Below are 26,691 nucleotides of genomic sequence, written 5' to 3' on the forward strand. Positions count from 1 at the left end.
TTTTATCGCGGCTTGTGAAAACACAGCCTAACATGCTAGCAAATACACAGCGCAGCCAAGTCTGCAGCTCCGCAAGCCTCAGGTCTGACTTTGCAAGGGGACGTGTTTCTGTCTCTACCCCACAGTGGGTAACCCCACAGAATAGTGGGGGTAACAATCGAATAAGAAGTCTGGGCTCAAGAGACCTCAGTTCAAGCTCTAGCCTTGCCACCTACTTGCTGTGTTGCCTTAAGCCAGTTTCTTACCTTGTCCAAGTCTCAATATTGTCAGCTATTAAATTTGCGTAACCCAGATGTCAGCCAAGTTCACTCTATCTTTGAAGATTTAAATAAAATGGGCCCTGTTTCCCATTTCCCATGCTCTGGGAAAGTCCATTGTCCACCCTCAAAATTTCTGGGAATTCCAAGGGAGTCCTGTTTTCATGTTCACTTCCGAGTTCCAGCTCAGGTTTTCCTGGGGGCAACATGGGGTTCATATCCCAGCAGTGCCCATGACAGAGGGCTGAACGTCACCCATCCTTCTTCTTAACCCCCATCTCACCTCCTCACCCATGGAGGGCCGCAGCGCGTCTTCCTCCCACCCTGCTGCTCAAACCACTTTCTTCCTCTCTCTACTTTTCTCCCACTCCTCCCTTCTCACCTCTTCCACCTCCTCCCCAAAAGTTGTCCCTTTCTTAAGCTGCATAATTCAGCTGTCTCTCTAATATCTCCTTCTACTACCTTCCCCCAGCCTTTGCCTCCCACCCACTCCACCTTCCTCTGTAGATATTCTCTCCAACTCCCACCTTCCTTCCCTGAAATCTGATGCAGCTGTCATAAGTTTCTACCCACTACATGGGGATTGCATTAGTCACTTCGTGGGGCTATTGATTATGGTCCATGCAGCTTTCTCTCTCTGTCCCTTGCTTCGTGGCCTCCCCTTCATCCACAGTGTGTCTTCCTTAACTGGCCACAGCGTTAAAGCCAATTATATGTTTTTGGCTTTTTGTAGAATCTATTTAAAGGAATTTTATAATCACTGATCTGAATCTTAAAGCCAATTCAGGTGACTCTTTTATATTTTTCTCTTAAAAATACGAATTCAACATCACCTTTAGGTGGCCCAGGATTGACTTCCCCCCCATGGATCACAAGGACCTTGATAAGTAGAGTCCTTAATTTCTGAAGCTATGATATTACTTGGCTTTTCCATTTTATCAAAGTATTTTTTTAATTACCAAAAGGCATAACTAAGGTGCACTGAAAGATGATTTAAAATTGTTTATTCCAAAAATAGGCCATATGCTAGTTTTCATTCAACTCATCGAAGCATGTTTATTCCAGCGACTAACAAGCTTTCTGATTCCATCAGCAAGAAAATGATGTTTAACAGTGAGGCCACCTCCGCGTTTGTTATATTTCGCATATGAACTCGCACCCCCCGAGGACAGCTTTTCACGGCCCAAACAGCTATGGAGAGCACTAGGGGGAATAATGTATGGCAGCTGTTCCAGAGCTGTCCACACAGGCTTCGCGACTTTCGCTTCGTTTAACTTGTCCTGACAATAAATAACAAAAGCCCCTCTGCTTTTCTGGAAGAAGCATGGCCATTTCTAAATCAACAGCAGCAGCTGTACTGGCTTCCCCTCCCAGGCGGGATCATCAGCACTGCCTTTGTGGATCTGCAGTGGTGAAGCCCTCCTCCGGGGGATGCAACACCACCCCTCCGCAGACTGATGGGTGAGAAAGGGGAGGCGGGGAGTACTAGGACGTGAGATGGGAAAGGCTGTTGGTCCAGGCGCTGAGCTAAAGGATTGGACTCTATTCTTGGAGACAGCCACTTGGAAAAGTTTCCATCTAAGGAAGAAAATGCCAACATTGCAATGAGTGTACATGTGGCCCCGCTTCAGCTGAGTCCTCATGGTTTTAGGAAACCAAGTGGGTTTCCTTGAACCCCCTATTTCCAGGGCCTTAAGAAACCATAAGCCCCCCTCCCCAAGATTTCTATAACTGCTGACACTTATGTGCTCATGGTCTAGCCCCTAGTTCACATATGTGGTCTTTGCTCCATTTCTGTGTCACCCAGGGAGCAAAGCTCAATTCCTCGCAATTTCCACAATCCAATTTCCACAGGAAGTCCATGCCCGTTGAGCATTGTACACGTTATTATAAATCTACTGAATATATAGGAGGTGAGGAGGGGGTCACGTGACACATTCATTCCCCTTCAACGCTTCCACTGGTTCCACAATGCTCCCAACCTTCCTCTTCCATCTCCTGAGTCCCTCTCAAGAACTCACAGATCTCTCTCCTTTGACATGCAGGACAGTGTCCCCGTATCCCGGATGCCACTCATCCCCACTGCTCTCCCAAGCTAGCTGATAGGAATTTTCACAACAAGGACAGTCCTTTGGGTATTATCCTAAAGAGAAACTTTCATAAGGGCTACTAAGTGGAGAAATAAACCCTTCACTTACCCATCTTGTTTTGAGTGACCTCCCCCACACTGCCTACTAATTACAGCTCACGTTTATTGAGGACTCACTAGTTACAGATCCCTGTGTTAAGTAGACACATCAAGATTCACAGCCACTCATAACTTAACCTGGAGAAGCTAAAATATTTGGCCGTCACTCAGCTAGAAAGTGACAGAGCTGGGATTTGAACCCAGGGCCCCGCAAACAGGAGCCCTGCTACCTTTTGCTCCACTGCATACACAGGCCAAAATGAGGCAACCAGTGGATATCAGGACAGTCTTGAGCTAAACCATAGAGGACATTTCTTGTGGATGAGAATCATTTCCGAGCCCCAAAGGGTCACTGGGAACAGAACACTTGGCTTCCCTGCTTCCTTCTCCCATTTCCCACGGCTAGATTATGTGCGACATCCTGGACGGTGGGGACCCTGACGATCCTTGGCAGCTCAAATACTGCATCTGTGCACACATCACTCTGCTGAATGTCACCCACGCAGTTGCTGATGTGGTCTTCCGAATTAGGGAACTCGAGTGAAAGGATTTAGGGTTAGGAGAAGCCTGCAAGCTTCCCCAGCCCTCTGGGCATTAGGGGAGAGTGACCTGGAAAATCAAATGCAAGGAAGTGTCCCCAAATACAGGAGTCTTGTTTGAGGCATGGTAGAACCTATTAGTTTGAGAAATTGGTCTGGAAACCTTATAAAAGAGACAAATCATTCCACATTCTCTCCAGACTGAAAATATTGGGGATAATCGACTTTCCATGATGCCTCGGACCCATGTACCTCATGTCAGGATCACAGCCAACCTCTGGCAAGGCTAAATTCAATGCAGGTGATAAAAGGCAATTATTTTTTGTAAATGGGCAGTGCTGATTAGTTCTGATTTCTCTGGCCAGCCGCAGACTTATTTGTACCAGTCCCTCATTACTGTGAAGGGTGCTAGGCAGAAGAGCCAATGGCAAAGAGAAATGAAGTTCAAACTGTGGATTTGTCATTACTGCATAGCTCAGCAGATGATTGTCCAGCCACGGAGGCCCCTGTGACCAGCCCTCCCCCTCGCCCTACACACACACACACACGCGTGTGCACGCACACACATATCTCCTTTCTCAATATGCCCAATTAACCCCCGATGGAGATGCCTGGGAAAGCAAGGCATCATTGCATCATGAAACTTAACCTTGCTTGTCTTTGCTATTTAAGAAGGGTGAGAAGAAGAAGAATCCTTCACATTTATATGTTAGCTATTAAAATTATTGTTGTTATTCTTGTTGAGCACTGATAGGTTCTATAATAATATGAATCACTGGCATTGACTGGGTGCTTATTCCATGCCTGGCACTATGCTAAGGGCTTTCTTCACATGCAGTGTCTCCTTTATCCTTAGAACAACTCTACAGGACAAGGGTTGGCGGACTTTCTCTGTAAAGGACCAGATAGGAGATATTTTAGGTTGTGTAGGCTATGTGGTCTCTGTCTCAACTACTCAAATCCACCTTTGGAGCTTAAAAGCAACCACAGACAATACATAAATGAATAAGCACAGCTGTACACAATAAAGCTTTATTTACACAATCAGGCAGCTGGCCAGGTTTGGCTGTGGCCCCTAGTGTGAACAATGTTATCCCTCAGCTGGAACTTGCATTCCACAGCTAGGAAGGTGGTAGACATGTGCTTTTCTCTCTCCTACACGCCCCCTCCTCTCTGCTCTTCCCTTTTGGTTCTGTTTCTGGAGGGAGGATAGAATAAAAGGCGTTTTCGCATGTGACTGCCCAGAGTGAGTTGGCTGTTCTCTCAACAAAAAGGTGAGCCATCCTTTTCATGAAAATCCTGCATCCACAGTGGCTGTGAGGAGGTCACTGGATTTCTGTGGGTTACCTCTGTCAGTCTAGCTCCTGGTCTGAAACTTGGTGTAGGCTGTGGCAGACCCCACTGATGAGAGACTCCATCCCAAGCTGCTCTCAGAAGCCCTGGTGGGTCTTTGTGAGTCTCAGCTATGTCTTCCGGGCAACCCCCAGATGAAGGGGCTTTCTAACACTTGGCCTCTTTGTCCACCCTGGGGTGCTCCCCAGCAAGCCTGCAGCCCCAGTCCAAGCTCTCCTCTCTGCCCCAACTCTGGGGCTTGTAAACCTGGACAGGGTCCATCCCCACGCCCCTTGGGAACCAAGAATTTGAGGAAGCATGCTTTGCACCTCTCTGAGCCACAACCACTGCTACCTATCTCAATATTCTTTTACCAACTAAAATCTCTAGTGGCTCAACAGATACAGGGGAATAAATTATCTGTCTCTCCTTCTTGATGACACTATAAATTTAAGAAACAATTTATGATCTTAGACCAGGGTTTCTCAGTGTCTGCACTATTGATATTTGGGGCCAGATTATTCTCAGGGGAGTACTCATGTGCATTGTAGGATGTTTAGCAGCATCCTGGCCTCTACCCACTAGATGCCCATTGCAACCAGCAAGAGTGACAATCAGAAATGTCTACAGACATTGCCAAATGTCCCCTGGGTGACAAAACACCCACTGGCTGAGAACCACTGTCTCAGGTTGAGGGGCAACCATTGCCATTTGCTCTCAGCTGTGGGTTCTACTTCCTAATTCCAGAAAAATAGGAAAGATCACAGACAACATTTCTCCATATTATGTTACTTTATCTTTTGGTGCAGGGTCAGCATAATTATCTCCATTTTACATATGAGAAAACCGAGCTGGGTCACACAGCTAATAGGCACCAGAGCCTGGATTTGGACTCAAGCCTATCTGATGCCAAAGCCTACATGTTTTTTAAAACTACTCATGATCTGATGATGAAATGAACACTGTGAAGGTTTTCCTAGAATGGGGAAAACTTTGCTGTGATTCGTGTTGAACTAGAGATTGTACCTGCCCTTCCCTCAGTGTTCTTTGTAATCCTGACAGCAGTGCTTCAAGGTATATATTATTCTCCCCATTTTACAGATGAGGAAACTGAGGCACCGCAAACATAACAAATGGTTTGAAATCAGCGTAGCAAAGGTTTTTAACCCCAGTGTTTCAACGTTCAGAGCTTTGACGTTTCAACAACCATGAAAAGATGTGGCTGCTCCCCAATGCGGACACTGAGTCTAATTTTCTACGTAATACCCTACCTTTGTAGCCAATGTGTCCTGCAGGCCATAAGAAAGGCTCAGCGATAAATGAGACCAACCCCCACCCACCCACCCCGACCCACCCCCCGTCCATGGCCTATTTCTGTGACCTCTTTCCATGCCGCAGCTTTGTATGCAGTACTGGCCTGAGAAGACCTCTGGGTGCTACGGGCCCATCCAGGTGGAGTTCGTCTCCGCGGACATCGACGAGGACATCATCCACAGAATATTCCGCATCTGTAACATGGCTCGGGTAAGTGCACAGGCGCCATTGCTTCCCATGCCCCTCCTCCCCAAAACAGATGGAGGCTGCCGGGAGAGGATCCCGTACGCCAGCCGAGAGTCTGTGCTCTGCTCTCCTGATAATCTCGTCCTTGCGGAAGTGATGCCCCTGGCGATTCCGGCTCCAGACCCAGCAATGGCTCCAACAAGCAGAGACACACAGGGCGACATCCAGCCTGCCATCTGCCTGTTTCCTGACACACTTGCTGCCGTGTAGACAAAACTTCTCAGAAATTAGCGCTTCCGCACTGTGTCCCACTGTTTTGGCATGAATTGATTTGCCAATTTTGCCACTCAGACTTTGAGTGGATCCAGTAAGCTTTGGGCTAGACCCTGGGAACACCCAGATGAAAAACATTCAGTTGCTTCCGTGAGGAAATTCACCAGCTGGGTGGAAGAGTACTGGGTGGGAGAAGGGAGAAGATTAGTAATCTGCGAAATGGTGGCTAACGAATGCGACTTTGGTCTTTACTGGGGGCCCAGTGTGAACAGAACTCAGGCCCAGTGTGAACAGAATTCAGTCCTTGCCCTCACAGTTCACTATCTAATGGGAAAGTGAGATCTGTTCCTGCACATGAATCTCAGGGAGAGAGATGAATTCTTCTCGGTAGAGTCAGGGAAGGCTTTTCCTAGAGAAAGGGACATTTGAATTGGGTTTTGAAGACTGAGTAGGAGTTTTCCAGGTAAAGAGGGGTGCAGGGCTGTCATGACAGGAGAATAAGTGTGCACAAGGGTGTAGGGATGAGTAAGAGGATAGTCTGTGACTCTTCCCATGATGACATAGTGTAGACCCCATTTAGTCCATCTCCCACTACAATGCTGCAGCCCCCAGTGTCTCTGGAGGGCTTGCATCCCTAAGCATCCCCAGCAGAACAGCCCTAACAACCTCTCTGTTCTTAGCCACAGGATGGGTATCGTATAGTCCAGCACCTCCAGTACATTGGCTGGCCCGCCTACCGGGACACGCCCCCCTCCAAGCGCTCTCTGCTCAAGGTTGTCCGACGGCTGGAGAAGTGGCAGGAGCAGTACGATGGGAGGGAGGGACGCACTGTGGTCCACTGCCTGTGAGTACCATGGAGGGGTCTCCAGGGCAACAGGGTGGGGGGTAATAGGACATCCTTGAGGATGCTGCTGCCGCAAACACCAGTCCTAGCCATGCCTGGCTATACCACATCTCAACATCCACTAAAGGTCGATGGGAGTGTATTCAAGGAATTACAATCCTTTAATGGACTGGGGTTGCCCATTTGTTGCCCTGAACTAATGTTATATAACACATTATTTGATGCAAATAATGCAAACCTGGTAGCCTTGCCACAAACATAGGGGGTGGGCAGATTGCTCCCCAGTGCTCCCAATAGGGAGATAAGCCCCACTCTCCAAACCGGAGGCATGGTGTGTCCTGCTAGTCATAAGAAGCTCAGGATGAAGTGGGTTCCACTGAGTAGATCCTCTTCTATTATTTCCTAAAGAAGGAAAAGAAGAAAGGGGAAGGCATTGATTAAGTGAGCTTAATGCCAGACGTTTTAAATGAATCACCTCATTCCATCTGTGAAGTAGATATTATCGTGTTATAGTGAGAAAACCGAGACACAGACAGGGTAAGGGATCAGGCAGTTAAGAGAGGAGCTTTGGGGCCAGCCCCGTGGCTTAGAGGTTAAGTGCGCGCGCTCCGCTGCTGGCGGCCCGGGTTCGGATCCCGGGCGCGCACCGATGCACCGCTTCTCCGGCCATGCTGAGGCCGCGTCCCACATACAGCAACTAGAAGGATGTGCAGCTATGACAGACAACTATCTACTGGGGCTTTGGGGGAAAAATAAATAAATAAAATCTTTAAAAAAAAAAAAAGAGAGGAGCTTTGATTTGAATCCACTGGGCTCCAAGCTAATGTGCTATCCATTAACCCACACTGCCTCTGAGTAAACCAAAGGACTCATCCACCACCTCTGCCTGCTGGGACATCCCTGCTCTGGGCATAGTGGGAACACAGGGGCACAGAGAGCATGAGGGGGAGCACTGCCCTCAGGGGCTGACCAATGGATGCGAAGGGCCCTGGGAACACTGTCTCCATTACTGGGTGAACTGGAACCTTTACCTCCTGTCTTAGAATGGGCATAGTGGGGGCACAAAGATTCCCAGTCAAAGAGACCCTGATGTCATAACGTGGGGTGCATGTCAGGACCCTTAGAGGACTGTCATCTAGAAGAAAAAAGCTGTCATTAAGAAAATCAGTGAATTTTGCGAGCCTCTGCTTCCTCATCTGTCCAATGGCTATGTTGATTTAGGTCAACTTAAGATCCTATGGAGCTTTGGCATGAAATATTTAGAAAACAAACACAATTTATCTACTAACATAGAGATCCACAATATCATGGTAGCAACAATGCAAATGTTGTAAATGTAATTACTTCAAAGAGCATGTGTCCGAGTCTCAGAATTGAGTTCAGTCTTTTCAAAACCAGCTTATTTTGGGGCTGGCCCTGTGGTGCAGCAGCTAAGTGCACACGCTCTGCTTCAGCGAGCCAGGGTTCACAGGTTCGGATCCCGGGCGCACACCAATGCACCGCTTGCCAAGCCATGCTGTGGCAGCGTCCCATATAAACTAGAAGATGGGCATGGATGTTAGCCCAGGGCCAGTCTTCCTCGGCAAAAAGAGGAGGATTGGCATCAGATGTTACCTCAGGGCTATCTTCCTCAATAAATAAATAAATAAATAAATAAATAAACAGCTTATTGTTCCCTCTGTTTCAAATAGGTGGTGCACGCACATGTCAGGAAAGTTGGAGAGCTTAAAGGGAAGTTACACACACACACACACACACACTCACACTCACACACACACACACGCACAGCTTAAGGGCCACCATCTGTAGCAACCCCCCTCCCCAAAGGATGCACACCGCAGACTGGAGTCCAGGAAGATGCTATGAGGTGTCGCATGTCACAGTGGGTGACATCGCCAAGCAGAGCTGGCTCTGCCCACATCCCAGAAACAGGCAACTGGTTCCCTGCCGACTAACCCCTGCTCCCTCCAGTTCCCTCTGCCACACTCAGGTGGCCCCACCTTTAGCACAGAGCCACGCCTATCCTGTCAGGGTCTCACTCCACTGGGCCCTGAGATGCCTGTGTCCACTCACCTCTTCCTCTTGGATTCTGCTGTTCTTGGTTCAGAAAATACTGAACCCTCCTTCTGGGGTTTCCCTTCCTACATTTTCCCATGGGATTGTTTTTTAGCCTGCTTTTTGCAGGAATACGTTTTTATCCATGTCTTCCCTAGCCAAGGCGACAAGCAGTTTGAACTGAAGGAAAGCACAGGTCAACAGGGACCTTGGAATCTTTGGGGGCCAGAGATACCAAAACAGACTCTGAAATGCAGGCACTGGCCAGTGAATGGAGGGCAACTGTCTGTACTTGAAACATCTGGTTGTTGGGTGTCCTGTAGATAAAACATCTGGGAGATTGACTGAGTGCCTTAGTTTCCATCCAGATGTTCTTAAGACACAGACCATTACATGAAATCATTAGTTGCTCCTGGCAACACGCCCAGGAGTTCCGAATCTGGCAGATTCCTATAGGGACTTTCTGTAAAGAGTTGGAGGGATGTTTCCACGAAGATGACTTATGGAGCATCAGAAAGAAGGAGTGACAGAGGGATGACCCTGCCAAGAGCCCTCTATCTCTATTCGCCAGATCAGTAGCGTCTTGCTTAAACCAGGGTATACAAATAGAGACCTATCATTTCACAGTACAGCGTCTCAGACCCACCCCAGCCTCCTCTTAAAACCTAGGCTGGCTGACCCTATGCTAGCAGAGAGGTCTCTGGTATTGCTGTCCTTAGTGGATAGAAAGAACTAGGAGGAAAATCACATGCCACGGTCCATTGTCTTCTTTGGATGTGTAAGTGGAGCCAGAGCATCCTTTTGGACAAGGATGCAGGCACCACACATACGAAGACACACTATCTGTCTGCCCTGGGGGTTTGGGTCAGTGTGCCATGCCTAACTGTAACATGCTCATAGAACCAAGGAAACATCAAGCTACTTGAATTCTCAAAAGTCATCTAATCTAACCACTTCATTGTATGAATGGAGAATCTGGGGCACAGACACAGGAAGTGACTTGCCCAAGGTCAAAGCAGGTTCATGACACAGATGGAACTCAAGCCAAACTCATAGCTCAGACTCAGGCTTTCACCACTGCCTTACCTTGCATTTGCCAGGGCAGCCACTCCCCACTACTGCTGATGTGGCTTTAGGCTCAGCAGGTGCCTAAGGGGTACCCGGGAATCGGGCTCACCTCTTTACTCTGTGTTTAGAAATGGGGGAGGCCGCAGTGGAACCTTCTGTGCCATCTGCAGCGTGTGTGAGATGATCCAGCAGCAAAACATCATTGACGTGTTCCACATCGTGAAAACATTGCGCAACAACAAGTCCAACATGGTGGAGACCCTGGTGAGTGTCCCAAGAACTGTTCTCCAATAGCCGGGGGCTGACCATGGTTCCCTTGACCTGAGGAAAATAGCATCAAATAGTAAAAACACTCAACAGCCAGGTGCTCATTGAGTACCTACAGTCTACGCCCTTTGCACGCACTGTTATCTGCTCTGCTTCCCTGCCTTCCAACCTCACCAACTTCTCTTTTCTGCAGGGCAGTCCACGTGTTATCCTAGTACACTCTACTTTGTTTTACTTTTTCTTCATTCCTTAAGAAAGTATCCCTAATTCAGGCTTAGGGGAAGGGATTCTGGATTCGCAGAGTGTGAATTATGTTTTCAATTCAATCCAATCCTATTCTAATTAATTTATGCTAATTTTTATGATATAAAGCATTAAGCTAGGACACTGTGGAGAAAGGGATGGAAAGAAAGTGGGCAGGCAGAGCCCCGGAGGATAAGACCTGGGACAGTGATGGAGACGAACCATACACAAGGAACTTTAATATGTGTTTTTAACCTACTTTTAGCGTGGACTGACTCAGAGTGAGGTCTTACTCAAAGTCTGGTCCGCAGACCAGCAGCATCAGCATCGCGTGAGAGCTTTGTAGAAATGCAGAATCTTGAGCTCCACTCTAGATTTACTGATTCAGAATCTGTGTGGAGAATTTTGAGTTGACTGTTAGATGTAGATAAAATTTTCTCCAAAATCTGTGTCTCTGAACTAAATGCATTTTCCCTTCCTTTTCATCTCTCTCATCTCCTCTTCTCCCTCTCTACCTCTCCTCCTCTCAGGAACAGTATAAATTTGTATACGAGGTGGCACTGGAATATTTAAGCTCCTTTTAGCCCAATGGGATGGGGAACCTGCCGGAGTCCAGAACCTGCTGCAGCCAAGCCCCCTTTTCTGTGAGTGGCAGTGACTGGGCTCAGGGACCGAGAGGTGGCACCCTGCCCGACTCCAAGGAGAAGACTGGCGGTCCTGTGTTGCACGGTGGGCTCTGCACCTTCTGGGGCGTCTCCTGCAGCTGTGGGAGATGCTGTTCTTAAAGGCCCAGGTTTTGCTTCCACATCCAACCAGCCACAGCCACTGCCCACGCAGAAGTGCACCCACAGCAAGGCCCCGGATTTTTCGGTTCCCCGACCTCTTGTTTTTGCTCTTTTCACATGTGTGAATTGCATGGCAAGCTGACTGTGCAGTGCTGGGGAGTGGCAGGCTCAGCAGCACCTCCCTGCCCTGCGCGTCCTTGAGAGTGGAGGGGCTGTGTGTTCTCCTCCGTGCTGTCACGGAGATGATTGAGTTCCTGAGGTCCCTGCTCTGCTGCCCCCTGCAATCTCCTTCAGGGGCCTCTGGCACCGGACACCTGCCCGTCTGGATCAGTGTGACCTCAGGATGCTCCCGAGACCAGAGCAGAGGCCCCCGTCCTCACACCTACCCTGCATGGGGCTTGGCCCACTACCATTCTCTTCCCCTCCCCCAGCCTGGGCCTTGACCTGCTGTCATTCACTGGCCAGCCCGCTGTGTCCACACCACAGCACCCTTTGATAAGGGTTTTCTTCGCTCTTCTGTGGTCAGTGGGAGGGGGTGGGGCTGCAGGGAACTTGGCTGCTTCCTCCTTGTCTTTGTGAAAAGGGGCCGCCTCCCTGGGGCAAGTGGTGGTGGTGGCTCCTTTGGGAGGGATGAACAAGATAAGAGTTGATTATTTTCCAAAATGTGTGTGAAAAGGAACTTTCTTTTGGGGAGTGTAAGATCTTAGTCTCTTATGTCAAAAAAAAAGGGTGGGGAGGGAAGTTCTGATGTATCTATAAGACAAATCTCTTTCCTGGCAATGTCCTTAAAAGTTCCCACCCTGGGAGAGCACAGCCCTTGAGCAAGGGAGAGACAGGCTAGTCTGAAGACAGTCCCGTGGAGGTCCCTTTGGTTTCTAGGGCAGATAGAGTACCAGCTTTGTGCATAATCTCGGATCTCCAAATTTCAACTCCTTCCTAGAGATCCCACCTGCCGTCTTGAAAAAGACCATTGTGGACCCAGTCATGCTTTGGTTTAAAATAGGCCAAGGGGATCAGGGGATCTAGGGTCTTGCCCAAAGAATGGGTGAGTCAATGAAAGGGAACCAACATTTGCTAAGCACCTACTGTATGCCAGGCTTGGCACATTCCATATGACATCTTATGCAATCTTAGAACCCCCATGAGCGAGCTATTGACCTGTTATCTCCACTTTACAATTGAGGAAACTGAGGGATTCTCTGCAGTGATGAAATTCTAGGTTCCAAACAGGCAGATAAACGTGATGAGACTTATTCGTACTGTTTTCTTCATCCTTCCTCAGCCAAGCAATTATTTTATGGAGACAAAATAAGGCCAGAAACTTCTGAGCAGAGAACTCCACAATGGAAATTTAATTCTTTGTTTCTGATGCCAGGTCTTCTGGGCAGCCCAGAATTTCAGATATATTATATTAACCATTCTCAGCTCCCCAGGAAAGCTAGTCTCATTTAATTTCTTAGCCAGTGAAAACAATTCTCTATTCCCTGAGGCTTTGGCATCTGCCAACCAGGGACACTCTCTCTGCCTTGGTCTCTAGCCAGTTCAATATCTGGCAGCCTCAGGTGGCCTGGGATAGAGGAAGCTCCTTCCTGGAGGATGATCTAGCTCCAGACAGGGCATGGGGAGCTCAGAATTCAATAAGGCACAGTTTTGCCCTCAAGAGCTCACCGTATATTGGGGAAATTGAACCACAGTGCAGCGTGCGAGTGTTATAGAGCCGACAAGCAAGAGAGATTCTGCCTAGGGCTTTCTAGAGAAAGTGACATCCGTTCCAGCTGGGTCTGAACAGGTAGAAAAAGGAAGAAAAAGAAATTCAGGCCAAGGAATCAGTGTGGCAATAGCAAAGAGGTGTGAAAAATCACTGGGTGGGTGGGTAATATGGTGGGAGGTCAGCTCAACTGGAGCATAGCATGGGAGAAGGTGTGGCAGGAGATGAGCCAGAGTCAGGGAGAGGAATGCTCCACCAAGAGTGCAGACTCTGCCCCCGCGGGCAACAAGGAGCCAGCGGAGTCTTTGAGCGATACCCTCAGCTCAGTGCTGGAGAAGGCTCCCTCTGGGGAGGGAACTGCCTCTTTTCCTTTCATCAGACACTGTGAAAACATTCCCTTAAGTGTTTACTTTTTAATATCACATCTATTTGTCTGTCTGCTCATTATTTTGTTGCTGGAACAAAATATGCAGTGGATCATGAGACGCAGCTTCTGTGAGAAACTCTGGCTCTCTGCTCTACCACAGAGCAGGGTGACCAACCCAGGCCTCCTGGCCCACAAGGAAAAGACACGAAAGGAACCCATAGAAGCTACTCCCATTGGCACAGGCTCTGGAGCTGTCTGGAAGTCTAGGGACACAGACTTGATCAAGGAAGGGCTGTCACTTTGGAGGTTCAAAAGAAAGCATCTCAAAGTGAAGGAAGGCAAAGGAGCCCCACGACGAACTTGATCTTCTCCTTCCATGGGCCCCTTCCCGAGGGTGCTTGAGCAAGTCCCCAGGCCGCAGCCCCCAGGGGTCCTGCTGGCTTCCCCTGGCTCCAACCCACTGTTCTATCTGGCCTTTCCCCAGCCTTCGAGGAGCCTGTAGCATTGCAAATAAGTCTGTTATGTGCTCTTTTCTCAGATCTTGGCTCATCCATATAGAATGGGGGTAAGGAGGCACTATCTAACACAAATCCTAGGAGTTTTTCTGCTCAGGAAGGGGTGAAATCGCTGGCAGATAAAAATTACAGTGGCTTCTATCATTTCAAATGGTAGAAATTTAAAATGTGACTTCAGGGAGAAGGAAAATTGTGAAAACTCCGGCCACAGTGGCGTAACCCAACAAGGAGCAGTGATGGTTCCCCCAGCTCATCCCCTCGTTTCCTCACAACTCAACCACCCTCCAAAGAAAGTAGGGCAGTAAACAGGTTCTGGGCCAGTTCACACAGGAAGAAACCTAGGTTCATGGATGGGGATGCCTTCCCTAAGATCCCACATGGCAAGTATGTGCCAGGGCTTAGATGAGATGGGGCACTGGTGCCCAGGAATTTGGACTTGATCCTTTCCCTGAAAAATCTCCTGAGCAAACACCACCTCCCCCAAGGTATCTTCCCACCCCTCCCCACTTATAGGGTGAGCTGACCTTTCACCATGCGGAGGAAAATAGTATTGATGTTCTCTGAGTCTCCACAACAAGGGCTAGCCTCTTGTATCTTGAGTGCCAAAGAGAGTACCTTCACTTAGTACAGAACTTCACGGTTCGCACCTCCTAGACTTGGACTCTGTTTGAAGAAAATGCAAGGAATTAATGAGAAGCCAGGAACCATCCTCACCTGCACGCGTTTATGGCCTAGACAGCTTCAGGGTATATCTTTGCTGTGTCCCAACATTGCGTTCTCTTGCCCTCTGTGGTATGAAGATCGTGGGTCAGACAGGGGCCTCTGAGCCTCTAGATGGCCACAGCATGCCTGTCTTTGTGGGAACAGAAGGGACCAGGTCGCTTTTAGTACTGGCCTTCTCTTTGGGTGTGGCCTGAGCAACAGCCTGCCAGATGTCAGCCTTCAGCCTTCACATTGAACCAGCAGACCCTGTGCTGGGGACTCTAACATTTGAGCTCATTGAATTCTTCCAACATTCCTAGAAGTGTTTGTGATTGTCACCATTTTGCAGATGAGGAAACTGAGGTTCACAGGGGGAAATCATTTGCCCACAGTTTCACCACTAGTGAATGAGGGAACCAGGATTTAAATTGGTCTTGCTGACTTCAAAACAATATTTTTCCACTGTTGTGTCTCAGATTTTCCCATGGGGCTACCCATAACAGCAAAGACTAGAGTGGAACAGATAACCCAATGGATCTTGTAAAGCCCAAAGCAGACACTGGTAAGCTCACAATTCCTTCACAGTTTCGTGTTTTACTTTAACAATTCATGCAATATTTGCATTCCACTCTAATTTTGTCTGATTTGTTTTAATATGACTGTATAAAGATTTTTTTAAACCACATGTGCCCTGTCCCTCATGTGATTTTGATCCCCTTGATTCACTATGATGGACCCTAGGGAATTGTATCCCAGTCTGAGAGGCACAGTGCCTGGCCATGCTGCTTCCTCCTGAGGTCAATTCCAGACTCAAGCTCAAGTCCAGGGGAAGCTCACCTTCCCCTAGGCAGATCCTTTGGTGTGGGGGTACCCTGATCTTGCTGTTCATGTGTTCATGTCAACTCAAGTCTTCTCCAGTTGGATGCTGGAAGGAACCCACTGACATATACTCCAATAATGAGGACGTTCCCATCTGGTATGGTGAAGGCTGAACCCATAAAACCCTAAAGGGAAAGGAAAAGATGGACACAGCCTTACTCAGCTGAATATGGGTCTACTGTGGGTCTACCCTGCTTCCTGAATGCTGGGTCTTCTAGAAGGTGGTGCCCTTTGTCTAGGCAGAGTCACATGGTTGCTAACATGGACAAATCTGAGGACACACTTCATATGAGGGGCTGGGGTCTGGAAGACTCCTCAATTTACTTCAACCACACATACTTACTGGGTTCCCACAACATGCAGGGCCCTGGAGGGGGTGCTACCAGGAAGCACAGGTTACTATGATACAGTGATCCCTTGGTGAGGCATGGGGTTGTGGTGGAAAGAGCTCAGCAGAAAGAGCTCAGTTCTAATCCAAGCCCAGGCATTTCTTGGCTATAGAACATTGGGCCAACTAATTAGTGGAAAAAGATGTGAAAAAAGGAAGCTTGGCCAGATAGGGATAGATTTGGAGAGCTTTGGGCAGGAAAATAGGAATGCAAAGCCAAGAAGTTGAGACCCAACAGGAATACTCAGAACTAAGGATGCATATGGACTACTGGGCAAAGTGGTCACTTCTACGACATAGCAGGATAGGGGATGGGGAAGGACCGGCCAGAACCACTTATTGCTTTGGAACAAGTTGCAGTGTCTTGGAGAAAAGATGATAATTTTCCCTCTTGCCCATCGTGTTTGTTCATCATCCATTCTCCATTGCTAAACTAGCTCCTGCTGTGCGTCCTCACCAGGAGCCACATTTCCTCAGCTCTGGTATGAATCCCTGTAGCGTGCATAGAGGTATCAGTCTAGCAAGGCTGCTACATACAGCAGAAGTGAGGCCCAGGGAGGAGCAGCCAGGCACTCATCCCATCGTCTCTGTAGGAGTGACTACCCAACCCAGATCCAGAGACATTGAAGGAAATTATAATGCCCCTGCATCTCACTGCTTTAAAACAGAATGAAGAAAGCCATCTTCTCTTAGCGTGGACACTGGCCACTCCTGGGCTGGACAGACTGGCCATTAGCACCAAGCTGAGTCAGGAGGAATGCCATGGAAAGCATGGGTGAGCCCAAGGGTAAGATGAGCAGGATGCTAATCCTAGATCATAAGGCCAATAGACTGTGCTAGGCCAAGATCCTTGGGGACAAATAGTCAGTCCAAGCTGCAGCGTGGGTCAGAAGATGAGTCACATGGATGGCCATTTCATCTCAAAGCCCTGACTTGCCTTCCCCATCATCTGGCTAGTTTGAACTCCTTCTCAGCCAATGATGCCAGCTCCAAATCACAGCAAAATAAAACAGGGAAATAGGCAAAGTGAATCCAACTAGAGGAGACCAGCTGAGATTCAGCCCTGTTCTTATATTCCCATGCAAGGGCTCCATGTTGGAGGTTTTCCGTGTATACATACGTAGAAGTGATAAAATGCAAGATCTTGGCTTCACCTAGCAGGAATCTGCCTTTGAGGTCATATAGTGTCTGAACAGCAGAGAGAGAAGTCAGTGGCAAAGAATGGAGGGGGCTGTTCTAGCTCCAGTTTCCTCTGACACATATTTCAGGATCATGGATATGATCCTCAGAAGCACAGCAGAGATGTCTAAGCCGTATCTGTGCACATGAGCAGACTCTCTTCTGGTTTGTTGGTAGCCAGAGATAGACTTTTACATGGCACTGGTGGACTATACAACTGTCTTGTAGAATCCATGACCATCTCTTTCATCCCTCCTGCCTACCTCCCGAAGAGGTGGGAAAAGGTCACCAAAGGGGCCACATTCACCCCCTGAAATCCACCCATGAATGTTAGGTTCCCTAAGAGGAGGAGTCAGCACCCATAATGATAGACCCCAGGCCTGGCATCCTAGTTATCTAAGAGGTTGAGTGTAGTCCACTGGGACTGATATAAGGGATGTGGGAAGACTTAGGGTGGAAGAGGGTCCATAGGGAAGAGCTATTGGGGCTGAATCACAATGGAGCTTCCTTCTGGATATGAGAGCTGCTCTGGGTGGTGGAATTTGGAGCCTATCCTTTGTTGGAATGTTCAAAGAATGAGAGTCTGGGGGTCTTAGAGTGTTGGACAGGAGAGTATTGATATGAAAGCCTGGAGTTCAGGGTAATTAGTGTAATTCATGGTTCCTCGGTGAGTGGGACTTTTAGATTTGAGGAAGGAGGGGGAATGTGAAGTAACCTATCACAATTGCAAAATTGAATCCCTGTATACGTATTTCAGTGCCTTTGGGCTTGTGAATACAAATCAGTGGGCCTCCTAGGTGATGATCAAACAAACTCTCAGTGCCCACCATGCCCCTCTCTCTCCCATGGAAGATTAATGATGTAAGGTGTTCCTTGGGCCAAAGCCCCCAGGTCTGTCTGGAAGCTCAGAGGGCAAAGTGGTGTAATCAAACTTCCAAAGAGTCAGGCAGAATACTAGTGCCCGTATCATCCATAGGTCTGCAGAATGTTAGACAAGTTCAAGCACAGTTTGCTAGTCCCAGGTCACTCTCATGCGTGGGACTAGGACCAATGGGTGAAACGTAATAGCTGTAAGGAAGAACTTGCTGTCTACCAGAGAGGATGAGCTGCCCATCTCAGCAGTGGTCCAGCAGAAGCCAGACATCTCTTTAAGGGAAAAAGAAGCACTGCTAAGATGACCTTTAAGTTTCTTCCACCCCAGATGGGTGAGATTTTATGGAGCTAGGACCATGTTTGAACTCCTTCATTCCCACAGAGCACAAAGCCAAGCAGGTGTACTTGGTTATGCAGGTTGAAGCTTCCTGCTCTCCTGCCCAAGTCTCCCCTCCACACAAGCCAAGATGCTGCTCTGGCCACGTATCCAAGTCTCATCCAGGCCAGTTATCATCAAACAGCCTAGAGAGAACAGCTGCTTTGCCATAGAGCCAATGCCCACAAAGATCTCTGATGAGACCAGCCATAATTCAGACCCATTGGCCAACAGGGCCATCAGTGACAGCCAGAACCAGTAAAGGTCCAAGCAGGACCCAAAGCAGAGCTTTTCTTACCATACACATTATCTCCAGAGGTTAATTCTACCCCTACTCTCCACTCAAGGCCTGTTGGAGCAGATTGCAAGAGCAAAAGCACAGTGACTCCATTGACCCGTGATTATAATCATCCCCAGTGCATCCATTTCATTGCCAGGTGGATCCTGGGCTAGCCCAGGTCACTCCAGGCTAATCCTACTGTCAATCAGACTCAAAAGCACTTTTCTACCTACTCTTTTCACCCTACATCCTACTAGCCAATGAAAGATAAAGAGGCGGGGTTTCTACCCTTGCCTTGGCTACTGGACACCATCATAGCCCTCTAAGGGCCATCATGGGGCTCCCACTCAACTCCAGGGAGACTGACATTTTCACATCCTATGGGCACATGGTATTGCATGAGACCAAAGTCTCCACGATGTTTGCAGCCTCTTCCATGAATTCCAGTGGCCTGCACCTGTACAGTTTGGGTGTTTGATAGATAAAGCACGTATGAGAAGAGAAAACAAGATAAATTAACTTTTAAAAGAAGCCAGCACTGTGCTGTCAATGTTCCTTTTTTTTTCTTTTCATTTCCAATTCTAGCTTAAAAAAGCAGAAGGTAAATGATGTCAGGTCAATGAATATCAGATATATTTTTTGACTGTACATTACAGTGATGTGTAATCTTTTTACACCTGCAAGTTCATCTTATTTATTCTTGTAAATGTTCCCTGACAATGTTTGTAATATGGCTGTGTTGAAAATCTATACAATAAAGCTGTGACTCTGAGATTCATGTTTTCCTAAGATACTCGCACTGGTGTCTTCCTGAGGTTGGGTGGGGGTGAGGTGGAGACAAGTTGAAAAGGAAGGAGAAAAACCTAGTATTGACTAGGTTTCTTTATATTTATGTTCATTTAATCTTCACATCTACAATGCAGGAAATATGTATTATTCCCTCTTTGCAGATGAGAAAGTTGAGGTTCATAAATGTTAGGGGATTTTCCATGATTGCACATTGTAGTAGTAAAAGGGTTGGATCTAGAACAGTTTTTCTCAAGTTGGGTCCATGGAGCACTGCCATCAGAATCACTTGGGAAGTTTATAAACAGACAAATTTTTAAGCCTTTACAGAATAGCAATTTCAGGATCTGCATATTAACAAGCTGCTTGGATGTATCAGTTGGCTATTGCTGTGTAATATACTACCCCAAAACTCAGTGACTTGAAACAGCAGTCCTTTATGGTGGTCACTGGGGCTTGACTGATCTAGGCTGAGCTCAGCTAGTCACTAAGGGCTCTACTCTAGGCCAGGCTTGCCTGGGACACCTTGGCTGGTGCAGCTCTGCTCCGCGTGTCTCTTGTCCTCCTCCTGGGGCCAGCAAGCTAGCCTAGGCATATGCTTCTCATGGTGATTACAGGAAAGAGCAAGTCCAATCACAGAAGTTCCTTTGAGTCATGTCTGCAACATCCCATTAGACAAACCTGGTTGCATGACATACTCATAATCAAGGGACAGGGAAATATACCTCACCTCTTGATGTAAACCCTTGCTTCTTAATAAATGTTCTGATAAATGCTCAGATCAGGTACCAAACCAATGGTGCCAGGTGCAGCCTTTTACCCTTTCATCTCAGAGTGTGGTCCATAGATCCTCTACATCAGTTTACCTGAGAAACCTCTAAACATGCAGAATCTCATTCAGTAGGTCCAGGATGGGTCCCAGGAATCTGCATGCTTAACAAGTGCCCCAGGGGATTGTAATACATGCAAGCACTGTTAGGCAAGTGTTAGGCAAGCACTGTTCTAAATGCTGTTGCTGTTAGAAAGAGACATAGAGGGCCCAAGGGGACAAGGAGACAAACTACTTCCCAAACCAGGGTTTGAGACTGCCCATCTCTGAGTTGGATGCATATGCCCTCTACCTTCCAGGTGAGCAGAAGAAATAGCTGGAATCAACCCCGTGGAGTTTACTGGTTCCCGAGTTCTTTGTACATATCCAGATATAAGCATGAGCTGGAAGCATGAGCCATAGGGCCAGAGCGCAGCATTCGCTTCACTCTCATTCAGTCTTAGGCACCCTGGCAGGGTTCTTCAACCTAAGGGACCTGTATATAGTACCCACCAGACCCCTCCACAAGCCACAGAGCCTGGGGAACATGTTCTTCCCAGCTTGAGTCCTGAGTGGGAAACCTGATAGCCAGCCAGCTGGTAATCCTTGTTCCTTTGTCCTTGTTAATCTCACTTATTCTGCCAGCTGTATTTATTCTTTAGCCACAAATGTGATCGTCGACATTGGGAAAATAAAATTAGAAAGAAGGAAAAATCTCACATATCTAATAACAAAAACACTTTGGGGCATATCATTTTCCCCCAAAATGGAAAGACCTTTTAAAGAGTTATTATAAAAGTAGCATATACTCACTCAAAAGAACTCAATGCAAAATTGTTTGAGGCATAAGGTATAAGTTGTCACTGCTCAAAGGTACTTGGTAATATTTTTATGCCACTTCAGACCTTTCTATGCATTTATAAACATATATACATTTTCTACATAAATGGCATCAACCTATATATATATATATTCTGAGACGGGTTTCTTTCCACTTAACACCATGTTGTGGTCATATTTCCATGGAAATATGCTTAAATATCCCTTATCTTTCTTGGCACCTTCCCAGTACTCCTGAACCTAAGGCTAACCTGGTTTGGGTACTTTAAGACTCAGGTGCTCTCACAGTGATGCCTTTGGGCCAGCATTAACAGTGAGGGACACCCACCCCTGTGTGCTCCAATGCTGGAGACTGACCAGGGGGGCACAGTTCTCTTTACGTGTCTATTGGCTGGCCAAGTGGGTCCTGGCCCTCCTGACTGACTGGACCTGGAGTATGGGTCCACATCAAACCTTAGAGCACCTTGGTAGGACTCTGATGGGGAGCTCTGGTTTGGCTTAAGATCTTCCTCTAATTCCAAGGGTTCAAGCTTTCCATCAGAACTCCAGGGGACCTAAAAGCTCTCAGATCCTTGAGAACATGGCACAAGGTCGCCAACGTGCCATGCAGGAGGCAAGGGAGGATTTGACTTCCTCTGGCAGGGTTTGGGGTCATGAGGAGAAGGGAATCAGGAGAAATGCAAAAGAAGCCAGTAAGATAGGGAAAAGAAGCCACTCTTGGTTAATTTTAGAAAGGTTTTTACCACTTAATCTTTAGGAAATGCAACTAGACTCCACAAAGGCTTGGCCTAAGTAGATTTCTCTTGAAATCCAGCAAAGGGACTGAACCTGAAATCTCCACTGACATGCAGTAGAGATACGGCATCCATAGAGGGGTGACACACACAGACTGAAAAACTGGAGTCAGAGAGGATTGTTTCCATATAACCCATGGAAATTAGCAGAAACTGAGGAGGGCTTCAATTTTCACAGTTTATGGATTAAGCACTCAGCAAAGCTGAACTAGATATTTAAGGACATCTGGAGTGTGGGGATGGACAGAGAGAGAAACATACAGAGAAATATAGATGCATAGAGAAATTAAATTGAATATATATATATAAATGAATGAAAGATTGTATCAGTATATTAACAGTGATTTATCTCTCACTGTAGGGAACATGGGTAATTTTTGTTCTTCTTCATAATTTTCTATATTTTCTAAAGTTTGTATTACTTTCATACCTAGAAAAACTAATATATAAAAAAAGGTAGGGAGAGCAGATCATAGGAAAATGAAAGCAGGATAGATAAGACAATGCCAGGAACAGGATGACACTCAAAAGCCTTGTGCACACCTAGATCAAGAGGTTCAAAAACTTGGCACTGCCCATCCACCCAAAAAGGAGAACACAGTCAATTACTCAACTCGATGTCAAAAACAGAAAGGGAAAAAAAAAAAAACAGTTGCTTCGTATAAATAAGAGTATTTCTGTTACAGAGGCTAGAAGTAATTTTTTCGATGGGTCCCCATAGTAAAGAATGGCTTCAACAGCATCCTTAGAGAATGCAACATTTCCCTCTTGAAGGCTGATGGCCTCATGCCATAGAACAACTCAGTGAAAGCTCTTTACTGAAGCATCAAAAGGAAGGAGCCCAGCTACACGGTTCTCTGCAAAGTGAAGGGCTGCTGAATCTTGGGCATTTTACAGCCTGAGCATCACACGGCTCTCCTCTCTGAGTGCCCATGAACTGGGGGCTTTTATCTCAGACACTTACCAGCAAAGCAGCTATTCTAAGTTTTTGGTTGAATTTGGAGCCCGGCTTTAAGGGCCAGCTGAGCCAGGAAGAAGATTAGCATCTCCTTTTGAATGCTGAGGACCCTAATAGCTGTATGTGCCTATGCAGAAGCTGAATTCATCCCTCTATGGAGTTGGGCAGGGCAGGCCCAAAAAGCTATCCTCACTCCACGTGATGATTATGGCCCATGACTACTCTCCCACTTTCCTCTAAAATACCTACAAATACATAGTCAAAGCTGGAACTTGGCCACAAGCCATTGAATGAATCTGGGAGGAGTTTCCTCTGATTACAAGACAGAAGGAGGTGAAATGAGAATCATCAGCAGCAGGTGATGCTCAATCATGTTTTGCTACCTAGAAGATGTGACAGAGCCTCAAAGAAGATGAAGTGTTTCATCCCTCCAGATGGTCTGCACTCACTCAGAAAATTGGTCAATTGTCCATTTCTATCTCCTGGAAGATGAAATAACATTAAGAAAAAGCTCTATGGGAGGGACAATGGCAGGGAGAATCTTGTAGAAATGCATTCTGAGGATTTTCGCTTTCATGCTCCCCATCTGTTCGGAGAACTCCAGAGAGGGGCAGGGAGAGGAGGGAGCACATTGTCTGCTGAATATGTACAAGATTGGGTAAAGCAGATGCCTATTGCGTCGCTTCGAATACTCTCGACCTCACCTCTCAGCTCCTCCATGGCTGCGGTGACCATTTCCAAGAAGCCTTCTGCAGATTTCATGCAGGGGCAGCCCACAGTGCCTCCCCTCACACAGGCTCTGTACCTCTCGCCTCCTACCCCACAGTTTCTAATGCTGTGCTCTGAGATGCACACAGGAATCCACTTAGCACTCATATGTGCGCCACCAAGAAACGTGGGGGAGTTAACCCCCCTATGGGGCAGCCTTTGACCAATAGGAGACTGGAGCCTATAGACAAATGCTTCCTCATTTCTCTCCTCTGAAGGCAGTTCTGAGCTATATTTCATGTAACTTTTCAAATGGCCCCAGAAAAAGCAAACAGACCCTTGTAGGAGTAGCCAACTCCATAACACAACCTTGTGTTGCCTTGCCCTCCCTCCTTCTCTGATTTACACCCCCTTCTCTCACTGCTTCCTAAAATCTTGCTCCCAAATAAAACCTTGTCTCAGGCTTGGCATTTAAGGGAACACTAGCTGGGAAACTGGGCCTAAATTATGCACAATACCCCATCCTCCAGCTGTTAAGCTGAGATGGGACCCTGCCAACATTCATAGAGGGCTGCCAGCTGTCCAGTCAAGCTTTTGATCCAGGAACAAAAATGGACTTGGTGTAAAGTGATTCATATGGGAGGGGCTATACTCCTGTCCTAGGCTCATCCTATGTATATGATGTTAATTTTGCTTCTCAGCTTTGGGAACAGGAGTCCTGCCATCCCACATTTTGCTGAAAATAGTAAGCCTGCCCAATAGACAGTAAGAAGGACCATAAGTGGCCCCACAGGAGCCTTATTGTGAGCACAAGCACAACAGGGTGGTTGGCTGGTGGAGTGGGGGAGTATCTGATGGAGGATCTGTGCCCAAAGAGCCAGCAACCTACAGAAATACTTACTCCCAGCCTGCCCTTGGCAGGACATGGCTCCTGACAAACCGCGTAGGTAGCTAGCACCTAATGGGGGAAATTGTGCCAGGAAAAGATGGGGGGAGGGGTGTTCCAGCGAACACTAAATGTAGATACAAACCTCTTCAGGGCTGATGGAGCTCCCTGCACTGAGAGCCCTGGCTAAGCCCCCTGCCCTCACAGGCTGTCAGATTTCCCAGCCAGCAGAGAAAAATAACAGCAAATCTCAACTTCCTGTTCCTTCCCTCTTCTTCCTTCCGCCCTGCTCTCTGGCAGCTCCCAACTCTGAGCAAGCTCAGAACTCCCCTTGTAAGGATGAACAAGCAGGAAAACATCACCAGACACATGAAAAGATGCAGTTCAAAGCTGAGGTTCACTCTAAGGAATCAGAGAAAGCGCCTGCCTGTGACATCAAGAACCTCCAAGAAAAGGAAGACATTTTACAACCAATACAAATGAAGAAAAACACCAGATTTGATAACTGAATGCAAGAACTTTTTCTGTCGTCGTATCCAACAAAACAAATTGCTGACAACTCTAATGAAAATAAAACACAAATACTCAAAATTAGGAAATAGGAAAAGGATATAACAGTGAAAGAGGAAATTATACAGCATTATAAAAGGATATTATGAACAACCGGTGAGTTTAAATTTTTTAATTTTAAAATTTAAAAAATTTTTTAATTTTAAAGTTTTAAATTTTAAAATCTTGATCAAGTAGATGATTTTGGAAATGTATGAATATTACCAAAATTGTCTCAGGAAATAGAAAACCTGAGTAGACCAATTATTAGACAAAAAAATTTTAAGTAGTTAATTCTTCCCTAAAATTTCCAAGAACAGATAGTTTTATGAGTGAACTTTGTCAAACTTTCAAACAAAAAAATAATTCTTATACCATAGGTATATATTCCAGAACAATGCAAATAAAGGAAAGCTTCCAATTCATATTATGAATAATATTATTAGCATAGACACCAAATCTGAAAGAGTACACACACACACACACACACACACGCACCCCTAAAGCCTCTAGACTAGTCACATTTATAAATGGAAAGATTTTTACTAAATATTAACTATTACATTTAGCTACTTTTTAAAAATAATATACCATGTCCAAGTAGCCTGTACGCCAGGAATTCAAGAATAGTTCAGTATTAGGAAGTCTACAGGTAAAAGGAGAAAGACATATAATCATCTAATAAATACTGAAAAAGCATGTGACAAAATTTAATTTCAATTTCTGATTAACTACAACAGTCTCAGTAAGCTAGTAATTGTAGGATGCTTTGTTAGCATAAGAAATTAAAATAAAGAGTGGTAGGCATTATCAGAATTCACCTATGTCTACCTCTCCATTTTATCCAGGCATAAAGAAAGATTACACCTTCCCACCCTTCTTGAAATGAATGGGGTTGTGTGACAAATCCTGGCCAATGAGCTTGAGAAGAAATTATGTGTATCAATTCTATGCCAAAGCATTTAATTGCTGGCGAGAGACTCTATAGCATTTTCTTTCCCTGCCTCATCAATCAAGGAGATCCTGTGTTCCAGATGGTGCAGCCACAGGATGCGGGAGCCCCCATCAGCCTGGATCATTGAATCACCACATGGAGTACAGTTGCTCCTGGGAGTTACCTAGACCTACAGAACTTTGTAATACTTAGCCACTGAGCATTTGGAGTTCTATATTGCTACAGAATGCCTAATATACATAGCCAAGGTATTAAATAACAGAGAAAAATTAAGCGTATTTCCATTAAAGTCATGGATGCCTGCATCGTTGCTATTATTTAATATTTTTGGCTAATGCCAATGCAGCTGATGCAATTAGGCAAGAAAAAAGAGAGATTACTGTTATGGTTACCATTGCTGCATAACCATTTTTATTTTGTTCATGATTTCGTGGGTCAGGAATTCAGGGAGGAGTCATCTGTCCAGTTCTTGCTTAGGGTCTCTCCTGTGGTTACAGTCAGATGTCGGCTAGGGCTGCAGTCACCTTTAAGCCTTGACTGGGCTGGATGTCCTGGATGGCTCACGCACATGGCTGCTGTTAATGCTGGCTGATGGCTGGCAGGTCAGTTGGGCTATCAACTAAGGTATCTACATGTGACCTCTCCAGCATGGTGGTCTCTGGGTAGTCAGACTCATTACCCGGCCCCTACCTTCACCCAGAGTGAGTGTCCCATGAGATTCTGGTGGAAACTGAGTGGCCTTTTCTGACCTGGCCTTCTAAGTTACAAAGCATCATTTCTGTTGGATTC

General features: G+C 46.6%; 1 protein-coding gene across 2 annotated transcripts in view; it reads left to right on the forward strand.

Moving 5' to 3' along the window:
- Positions 1–11,150, forward strand: part of PTPRT (protein tyrosine phosphatase receptor type T) — a 1,006,475-nt gene extending 995,325 nt beyond the window's left edge. For both annotated transcript variants that reach the window (XM_058562674.1, XM_058562675.1), the window contains 4 exons: positions 5,715–5,840; positions 6,770–6,933; positions 10,185–10,320; positions 11,097–11,150. In XM_058562674.1, the coding sequence (XP_058418657.1) occupies positions 5,715–5,840; positions 6,770–6,933; positions 10,185–10,320; positions 11,097–11,150 (480 nt within the window). The remainder of the gene's footprint in view (positions 1–5,714; positions 5,841–6,769; positions 6,934–10,184; positions 10,321–11,096) is intronic.
- Positions 11,151–26,691: the final 15,541 nt, after the last annotated feature.

The sequence above is a fragment of the Diceros bicornis genome, chromosome 19 (assembly GCF_020826845.1).
Source record: "Diceros bicornis minor isolate mBicDic1 chromosome 19, mDicBic1.mat.cur, whole genome shotgun sequence".
NCBI classification, from domain to species: Eukaryota; Metazoa; Chordata; class Mammalia; order Perissodactyla; family Rhinocerotidae; genus Diceros; species Diceros bicornis.